General features: G+C 46.3%; 3 protein-coding genes across 3 annotated transcripts; 1 reads left to right on the top strand and 2 right to left on the bottom strand.

Moving 5' to 3' along the window:
• Positions 1-1021: 1021 nt before the first annotated feature.
• On the bottom strand, positions 1022-1507 carry CCR75_008428 (uncharacterized protein; the record flags this gene model as incomplete). The annotated part of the gene is made up of 1 exon (XM_067966480.1): positions 1022-1507. One exon carries the CDS (start codon positions 1505-1507, stop codon positions 1022-1024), a length of 486 nt encoding a protein of 161 aa, XP_067815089.1.
• Positions 1508-1826: 319 nt separating this feature from the next.
• CCR75_008429 (uncharacterized protein) lies at positions 1827-2387 on the bottom strand (the record flags this gene model as incomplete). Its single annotated transcript, XM_067966481.1, has 1 exon — positions 1827-2387. The coding sequence occupies one exon, from the start codon at positions 2385-2387 to the stop codon at positions 1827-1829; it is 561 nt and encodes a 186-aa protein (XP_067815088.1).
• A 1501-nt stretch (positions 2388-3888) lies between these two features.
• On the top strand, positions 3889-4425 carry CCR75_008430 (uncharacterized protein). The gene is made up of 2 exons (XM_067966482.1): positions 3889-4050; positions 4108-4425. Exons 1-2 carry the CDS (start codon positions 3942-3944, stop codon positions 4350-4352), a joined length of 354 nt encoding a protein of 117 aa, XP_067815433.1. The 5' UTR covers positions 3889-3941; the 3' UTR covers positions 4353-4425.
• Positions 4426-9962: the final 5537 nt, after the last annotated feature.

Here is a 9962-nt window from a genome sequence, read left to right as displayed (position 1 = left end):
AGTTTATAGTTAAGACAACATTTACAAAGATAGATTAACAAGACACTTAACTATATTAATACAGTTTTCATTTTACCCTTAAGTTAACTTGTCTTAAGGGAAGTCTTCCTCTGCACGTACAGTGTACGTTACTTAACGAGAGGCACCACTCACATCTGAAGCAGTGTGAAGTGGACTTGTACTGAAACAGTACAAGTCGCAGTGCCCCGTTACAATCGCAGTGTAGTCGACCAACGAAAACCGCACCTAGCATGGATGTAAGCATCCCACTTTCAACCGCTTCTCTGAACCTTTCATCCTCGGCCAACCTGGATTGAGAAGCTTCGATATTACTCATTCGTTCATCTATCCGAGAAGCATATTTTCTATCATCTTCGATAGCGCCTCAGTCCGTATCCCTTTCAGAGGTATGAGGTGGTATGATTGTTGCCGATTCCGACCTAGCCCTTTCGTGACTAGAAGTTGTCAAAATGGTGTAGAAACAGGGTAGCTTATGAATGAAGTAGTAAATGTGAAACTAATATGTATCTTAATCCTACTTGTGCATCACTAATTAGCCTTATCTGACACATCATAGAGCATGCGACAGTGTAACCTAGGTGAGTAATGAGCCCTTAATTTGCACTTACTGTACCTTCTTTGCGTGTATCTTGAAAAGTCGTATTAAGCACCTTCTCTGCGTTTAGCTTGAAACGTCGCCCTATGCCCCTTTTTTGTGCGTATTTCAACAAATAGTGCGCGACCAAGAAGCGCTGTCCTGTTATACGCAACTATCAGCAGATCCTAGCTTTTATTGGCGACGCTGCATTGAAGCAGCGGCGTGAGGTAATCCAGGAAGGATACACGTCACGTTACTAAGGCGATGTTTTTCACCCACCAAAATCACATGACCAAAGACGACAGTCACAATAAGTAGACCATTTGCTGTGGACGTTGGTCCTTATCACTTCATTCAATTATACGCCCTTTTCAAAATTAAAATTATAGCCCAAAGAGGGCCAATCCTTGCCTTATTTTTGGTCTAAACGTCGACATGTTCTGACAGTGTAGACTTTACAATCTTCGCCTGACTTGGCGGCCACACTACCGCAACAACGCGCGCCTCAATGAGAGCAAGCGGCACGGGCCCATAAATATTACTATCGTCGCTGAAGTCAGGGTTGTCGCCCTCCACCCAGCATTTTCCAACGGGCACCAAGCGATGGACGCCGTTGCTGTCGGTCACAACGTCCCCTTGCAAAGCAACAAGCCTCTTGATTAGGTATTGACCTGCCGCTTCGGGTGATGCGAGAACTACTACGTCACCGCGCTCGTAGCAATGCCGCACTTGCACAGAAAATTTGTCCAGTAGCACGCGGTCGCGAACCGTGTCCTGTTTAAGACCATTATTAAGTACTGGCTGCATGGAGCGTCCTTTAACGCTCGCTAGGCTTACCACGAGTGCATTTACAGTCACGCCTACTGGCAGCCATAACGCAACCTTAGCCACATTCTGCCACACACCCATGAGGTTAGATTGCCCTGCAATTTTTATGTTTTTTTGAATTGAATAAAAAAAAATTGGATAATTTGTAGTGTGTAACCTCTGAGAACCTGAATATAAATATTTCCGGATCACAATTTGTTTGTAATCTCGCAAACGTGCAAAAAAGAATAAAGCGTGGCTACCACTAAGCAGTGCAGCAGAAAAATATACCCAAACACAATGTTGCGATTAATGCGGTGGCTCAGTAGCACCTTGGCGCTCGTAAGAAGAATTTTGTCCACCGAGTTAAGATTTGTAAATCGCTGCTGGTTCTCCCATTTGTTGAACTGCGTAAACGGGTTCATCTTCTGTTCGTACCACGATAACGCGCTTTAAAGTCGTAAGCGCCTCTATTTCCGCCTTCCAAAGACTTAAAGATAGGGTTAGAGCAAGACCCCCCAGACTTTGTGTTTCCTCCATAATTCTGCAAGTAGCGAATCTTATAATACAGCTGCATATTGCCCATCTCAAGTCGCGCTACCGAGCTGTTGGGCGACTTTGCAAGCTCTTCCACACGATTCTTTTCGCTCTGCAGCTCTTTCATGCGCTTTCGAAAACGATCGCGCTGAACACGTACAATCTCCAGCATCTTACTATCAATCGAAATTGGCGCAGCATACTTTGCATCCGCTGTAGCTGTTAATAAGTTATAAGGGCCAGGTGTTGCAGTCAATTGGCCAAACATTGTATTCAAAAAGATATCAGAGCCAAGTTCACCACAAGTTACATCCAACGTATGGTTTCGCCAAGCCTTTTCCAATGCCACAACACTCTCTTCAAGAATGCAAATTAGTCTTGCCTGCCCTCGAATCTTGGCATCGCGGTCACTTAATTTATTTTGAAGGTTTTGCAACTGGGACATTCTTGATTTTAGCGACCGCTTACATTCTTGGTGTGAGTGCTCAAGACGACGTAGTCAAGACAAGAGAATTCGTTCCACTTCAACTGTAGCCACCTCCAAACTATCGACAATTGAGGTATTCTTACGACAAACTGTTTCACTCTGCGGCTCATCATCATCAGTGACAATATTAAACTCTAATTGCTGCAAAACTTGCAGCTTTCGCGTCAATTCCTGAAAGTGTTCGTCTATTGGGCGAGATTCCAAATCCATTTCAGCCTTTATCTTGATATCTTGTGCATGCTGAAGTGCAGTAGTGATTCGCTTCAATTGTTCCGTAGCTCTCTTATTTTCCACTGCAAAATTTCTCTTTAGGCAATGCACCTCTTGACGCAGCGCAGCGACGGTTGCATCGTGCTCTGCCTTAATCTCTATCGTCGGCCGAAAGCTTGCATCAACGTTTGGCGCAAGATTTTTGATGGTAACGGGTCAGCGATATTCGACGACGTTGAAGCTTTTAAAAGCTGTCTAGCTGCTTTTTTAGCTGGGCATTGCCCAACTGCAGCATCTGTGACACAAGTGGCTCTTGTGTCATAACCTCCATCTCCGCATCAAATGAAATACTGCGATCCCTGAGCGCTGCTTGTGTGCAAATAAATCCGATTGCATTGCATCTAGCTTAGCGAATGCCTCACGCAGCTCTGTGCGCGATGCTTTCAGCTGACGTTCGTAGTCTCGACGCCGCTGGGCCCACTCCAGTTGTGCACTCTCGAGCTGACTCACCAACGTCCTGGAACGATGCTCTACTTGCTAGTACAATATTTTCCTGCTCATTTGCAGCAACAGCGACTTGCTCTTCCAACTTTCGAATGGTTATATCCTGGTTCTTTAAAGAGGCAAATTCGGCCTTGTACTCCTTTAGTGCTCGCTTTAACTTCTTGTTTTCTTCTATCCTTTCGTCAGTATCGAGGCTGGAAACTGCAAGTTTTATGGCTGGTGCAGGGTCAGGGGCAGCATACAGTCCTTTGCAAAGCTGAAAGAAGGAGCTCTCGGAAAACTTAGCACGGCTCGTCAGGTGGTCAATCTCCTCTTGGTAGGCTTTAAGCAGCGGCCCCATACCCTAAACTTTTCCGCATTAATTGTTAATCGTCGCAACTGCTTGGCAGTCTCTGCCAGCTTTTTGCGGGATCGGACGCTCGCTTCTTTCTCGCTCTTCATAGTACTGCCCTGTGAGTCGAGTAATACGCGCTTACTATCAAGATCAAAGGCCTTCTAGAAATTCAAACCGGCATTGTGCATTGTCGATTTGCAGTCATGCGAGGAACCGGGTATCCATTGTCTCCACGACTACCTGAATTTGCAGTCGCCAGCTCCGTCATGACCTTGTACCGGCAACCTAAGACATTTAAAAGGCAATCTAGCTTAAATGTAGCCAATACAATATATAGGTATGTTTTGAGGAGTTAGTCGAGAGAAAACACTTATTGTGCCTTGAAGGTACATTAAGGCTTAAGAAATATTTTCTTTTTAGAAAGATGTCCTTAATTAAGAACTATTTGATAAAAATTAGCAGCAATGCGTCGTGTCGGAACGATGGCGATGCTGCCGCTTCATCAAAGAGGCCAAATTATAAGTTTGGCTAACGCAAGCTATCGAATGAAGTCGACGCACGTATCGGTCATTGGTAGGAACTGTAATTATCATACAATCTTGTCAAGTGTACTGACCTCGACGATCGCAGGTTTGCATTGGAAGACTGACGAGACGCGACTGCGAGACATTTTTGCCAAATTTGGATCCCTTAAAAGCGCAAGGCTAGTTAAATCAGACCCCTCGCTCTCGCACTTGTGGGCCTGTTTGGTCTATTCAACATTTGATGAGGCACTCGAGGCAGCTATCGAAATGAACGGTCAAGAGTTAGATGGCCGCTTGCTACGTGTGAGCATTATTGATCCACCTCTAGTCGAGAATAATTCAGACACTTAACATAACTGCTAGCTAAAGAAAAAGTTTTGCAATATAAACCAGCATGGTCTTCCATTTCAGCATTAATCATTTATCAGTAAGTGTTAAGCATGACCACTTCGTCGTCCACTAGAGCAACCCAAAGCGTCAGTTGGCTAATTATGTTTTCTACCCTCCAGTAATAGTCATGTATTGATGTAAATAATCGATTGCCGGTAGCTGTTCTTCAAGATTTTTTCGTGCACCATCGCCACTGTTGCACATAGGTGCAATACACTTCGACATTGTAACGGTGTATCAGCGAGCATCGAGCATATCGAAGTCAGCTGCCAAACTTGACTTTCGATAAACCGATCTGTGGTTCAGCAGCGCTCAACGTCTGCAACTGAACGAAGCAGTAAGGCTACCACGAGTAGGGCGAAATTCCACTCCTACCGGGTGCCGCGTGCATTCGTAGATGCTGCTGGGAACTAACGCCTTCTTGTTGAAAGGTTGCTTGCCCAAGCTCCGCTAAGCAAAAGCTTCAGATCCTCGTGCAGTGGGGAAAAGACCCGAAGCGTTTTGACTCTAGGGTACCGGCCGACGCCCTGCGCGTCGTCGCACCGGGCCTGGCGTCTGACTTCGAAAATGAGCACTAGCTGTCGCTTCGCTAGCTTTGAATGAACTAACAGGAGCCGCGTGATGAGAAAAAATAGGGAATACAGTACCGCCCATGATTTCCCTCACACGCAAGCGCGCGAAGTTAAGCCGCTGTGACCATTGTTTTGACAAATAGGAATGTGGCTGGAAGCGGCGCAGGATTTCGCTTCGTGTTTATCGGTTAATTCATCTGAATGCAACACGACCGGGATCGGAAAAATAGGCCAAGTAACTCTCCCTGAGCTTTCCATGAATTGTAAACGCCATATGATTTATGTGTGTCATTAGTAGCACGCTCTAGAAGCGACGCACTAGTTCCAGTTGAATGAGGCCATTCGGATGGAGGTGGCATAAATAATATGCCACCAGTCATATAGCTGCGTTCAATACGGCTAAATTGTGACACCGACTAGACACATTCCCGTGCCGTCGGTGAAGCTTTAGGCTCCGGCTCTTCTGCGTAAGACCCATTGTGTTTTATGGTCTGAACGACAGGCGTTGGGGTTTTACCCAGCTGAGAAGCAGCTGCACCTCTATGGGTAGTGCTCTCATGAATAATTGCTGCGCTAGCAAGCGCAGACGACAAGACAGTAGCCGTTTTGACGTTAGGCTGGTTGCCTTCGCAGCATTAGGCGTCGCCATCTTGGGAGCAATTGTGGGATTTTGGATGAACTTTATAGCGCAATCACCCTTCCCCATTAGCTTGCTATGCTTATTTCAACTATTAGATAATCGCAGCGATGTCGACTCATGGTAGTCGACAACGAGCTACGGATCTAAATCCTCACTGTGCAAGTGGGATAGATCGTTTAGTCCAATTATTAGCGTGACAGCAGCAGCAGTAGCTGTTGGCCTTGTTATTGTGGCACTATGCGACGGCGGCGTTTTGTCGCGGCGCGTGCGCTTCGTGCGTGGGTGTGTGGGTGTCTTTGCTGACGACCCATCAGCTTAGGATGGACACTCGCAAAAGTAAAATTTGCTTTCATTGTAGAGCCACTACAAAAAAATGCAAGGGATTCTAAGAGGGATGCTGGGACAAGCTGCTTCGAGCAGTTGCGGGAGTATCTTACATGAGATCAACACTTAAAGCTGTTAACTAATGTAATATCCAAAAGGTAAATAATATGTGGAGAATACATATTATTAGGAAAGCTTATGCATTGGTGGATATAGGCTATTATATCTACTTGCTCCGCGGTCCAGTCAGCACTGGACGCGTGCAAAGAGAGAGACAGATAAGACTTTATTACATGTTTTGCGTGAATATATAATAAAGTTAGTCGTTAATCGATAGAAGCAGAGGAATTTATTTATAAATAAATTTAGTTTACTTTTAACCCTCTTAAAGAAAGTGTTTTTAACGGAAGTGTTCCTCTGCACGTACTAGTGTACGTGAATTGACGTGTGGCACAACTTGCACTGAAGCAGTGTGAATTGAACTTGTACTGAATCAGTACAAGTCGGCAGTGCCCCTTTCACCTGGTAGCACTTCGTAGTCCATCCAAAAACCTCAAAGATAGACATCTCTAAATATAAGGTTGTCGAAGAGAACTCCCTTATAACGTGGTTCGTCGAATTGAACAATGCTATAAAGACTCGTCACATCGTCGACGAGTAAATGCAAGTCGCATTTGCTCAATCAAATTTGGCAGGTCTTGCCAAAACTTGGGCATTTGGCCTTAAGTTGCGCGACATATATGTATTTGGCTCGCCTGATGCTTTTAAAGTCCGGCATCAAGCAGACGTTTGAACTGCCTAGGGCTGAGTTCAGAGCTTGATCTGAGCTTCTGCAACTCCATCAAGGCAAGCGTGATGTTCACGCTTAAGCCCAGCATATACGACTCCTAGCGAGTTGTATCACGAACAATCCAGCTCATGAACACACGTTTGTTACGGTGTTCATGCATGGCCTTACGGATGGTCATGTGAAGACCCATCTGTTCCGCTTGGAACTGGATACGCTTGAAGAAGCAATATCCGGAACGGATATTGCTTCTTCTATCTGGTTCCGACGATGAGGATGATTCCTCATCGTCAGCACCGTCTCCCGTGCGGTTACCTGCATCTGTTTCTATGCAAGGTGATGACGATGGCGTAAGCCATCGTAACAAAAGTTCTTGTGGTACCCCTGCTTCAGTAGGTACCACTCAGGGGACCGTAGATACTAAAATGTCTCGTCTTGCCCCTGAGAAGAAGCCGTGGCTTTTGCCCGAACAGCTAATTAATAGCTTCTCTGGAGAGACTACTCCTCACAACAAATATCCCGTTTATTGCGACAAAGCAACATGGCCTTGATCCCAGCGCGAAGAACTTTCGCGCTAAGGAAGATTTTATCTCGCTGCTTTTCTTAAGCATCGATGGTTTAGTGGCAACAATAAGCGAGATACAGTCGCGCTTTTGCAAGCCTCGAGCGCGTTCATTCGCAATGTCAAAGACATTGGACGCGAAGCCTGGCTTACCAAACTTAACGAGAATCGCGTTAAAATTTGAGAAACGAACTCCAACCCGTGCAAAGTATAAATTGCATCGCTTGAAACGTGAGGCTGGGCTTCCATGCCTCACGTGGGGTGATTCCTGTCCGTGTTGTGTTGACAACTCGAAGAGGGTAAAAGGGGATGTCTATTCCCTTTCTTCGCCCTGGGGAAGGGCTCGCATCTCTATTGAGATGCGCGATGCGATTACCGTTTTGCAATTGATTTACAAGCGCCAGGGGCGCGTGTTTTCCGATGGGCCTTCTGATATATCGGATGGGTCTCATCATACAGACGAACGAAGCCCTCAACGTCAACAATCAGCTGGGAACGAGGCTCTCATCTGTCATGTGAAGGTGGATAACCGCGCCAGCGAACAAGATAGATCGTTCGCTGCCCCTTCATATCACGGTGGTTTTGGATACGTTCAACAAGGAAACGTTGACCACCGTGAGAATCCACCAATGGTTGTGGTGGAGGAGGGAAAATCAGATTCGAACCGTGTGTCGGATCTAGAGTCGAAGATCGACAAACTCGATCGCTTCCTCCATGATTTGGAGGAGGGACTTGATCACGAGCGCGGTAAGCGTCGCTCGTTAGAGCAGACGGTGCAGGCTCATCATATCGAACTGTTGGAAGACCGTTTGAAGAGTGCGTACTCCATGTTGGAGTACAAACGGAATTATCACGCTCTTCGTGATGAGCTGTCGACAGCTCATCGGGGTTTCGAGGATCTTTGGACCCGACATGAGAAACTTTAGATTCAGCATGAGAATCTGGTTCGTGACCACAAGAAACTTATAGGGATTCTTGAAAAGGGTGGTCAAATCCGTCCTCGGAAGAAACCGCGTACTGATGGTACGGGCGGAGCGGACCAACGTAAACCGTAGGATGCGTTCGCATCCTACGTGGCAGTTCTATTGTGTACGCATTGCCTCTGCGATGCAGTACACGGAAAGGACCAATGAACTTGGGTAGTAGTTTACTGCTACCCACATTAGTGATTACACGCTTAGGTAGGTTTACCGTAGAGAGTAGCACGAGATCATTAATTTTAAATGAATGAACATTTGCTCTTCCATGTTTGTCTGCATTCCGTTCTGACGGTCCACTGCGTTAGCAATGGAATCCTGAACGAAACGGATTATTGATTCTCGAGTTAGCAGAAACTCTTCTGCCGACTCATTTGTTTTGTCTTATTCAGTACGCTGTGTGCGCACTTCCATGAGATCTTTTTCATCTTCGATGTCGATTGCTTCGACATCAACATCATTCGCGTCGTTGTTAACTTCGACGCGTGATGAGCATGAGTCAGAAATGGTTTTGCTCGTGCGAGTCCAGCCCCCCTTAAATTAGAGGATCCCTCTAATTGGGTGGGTATACGTGGATTGCGTAAGCCATTCACGAAGAACGGTGTATGCGGTGTAGACGCACGCACCGAATTATTGATGGCGAATTCGACCATCGGTAAAAACTCGCTCCAAGTTGGATACGATTGGACGTAACCTCGAAGTATCTCTTCGAGGACGCGATTTACGCGTTCTTTTGACCATCCGTTTTTAGGTGATCGGATGTTGACATAGTCAGCCGTGTTCCGAGAGATCGGAACACGGATTGCCAAAACTCCGCCGAAAAACCGCGAGTCTCTATCCGAGACCAGTTCACGGGGTAACCCGTGGAGTTTGAATACCGTGTCGATAAAGACACGGGCACAGCCCGGAGCCGTGATCGACTCAGGTACTGCAGCAAGGTGTACCATCTTGCTGAATCTGTCTACAAAAACAAGGATTCCATTGTTTTTGTGATCGTCTTCGGGAAATCCGAAGACGAAGTCCATAGATACGGACTGCCAACACTCTGCCGGAAGTGGTAGAGGTTGGAGAGGTGCACAAGATGAAGGGCTAGGCTTAACCCGTTGACATACCTCGCAAGCACGAATGTACTTGCGCACAAACTGATACTGGCGGGGCCAGTAAAAGTATCGACTTACCGTGAGGTAAGTCTTCTCACGTCCACGATGTCCACTTGTTGGAGCATCGTGACACTCATACATGATGCGCAAGCGCAAATCATTGTGAGTCGGGACGACGACACGTGGGGTGTCGCCGGTAACGGCTGTGTAATACAATAAGCCGTTACGTGTTGTGTATCGATCGGATGACGATCGATATAAAGCCGGTAGATCTTTAAAAGATTTATCGGATGGATTCATTAAATGATCCATCAGACAAAGAAGGTCCTTATCTTCTTTATAGGCTTTCTTTATTTCATCAACTAAGGTTGATGATGGAACACTCGTAGTGAGTGTTGCAACAGTAAGATCACTTTTACTGTTGGGGTGCACTGCTGACTCGAAATCGGGTCGGCGTGATAACGCATCAGCGACGACATTAAGTCGTCCTGGTTTATATTCGACGGAGAAGTTATACTCCGCGAAGAAGGATAGCCACCTCGCCATTCTTTGCGAGAGGTGTGGGCTATTGACGGCCGTGCGTAATGACGCATGGTCCGTATATACGAT

Source organism: Bremia lactucae, linkage group LG1 (assembly GCF_004359215.1).
Source record: "Bremia lactucae strain SF5 linkage group LG1, whole genome shotgun sequence".
In the NCBI taxonomy this organism is placed as follows: Eukaryota; Oomycota; class Peronosporomycetes; order Peronosporales; family Peronosporaceae; genus Bremia; species Bremia lactucae.
The sequence above is the reverse complement of the archived record's forward strand: the minus strand, read 5'-3'. Positions and strand labels throughout refer to the sequence as shown.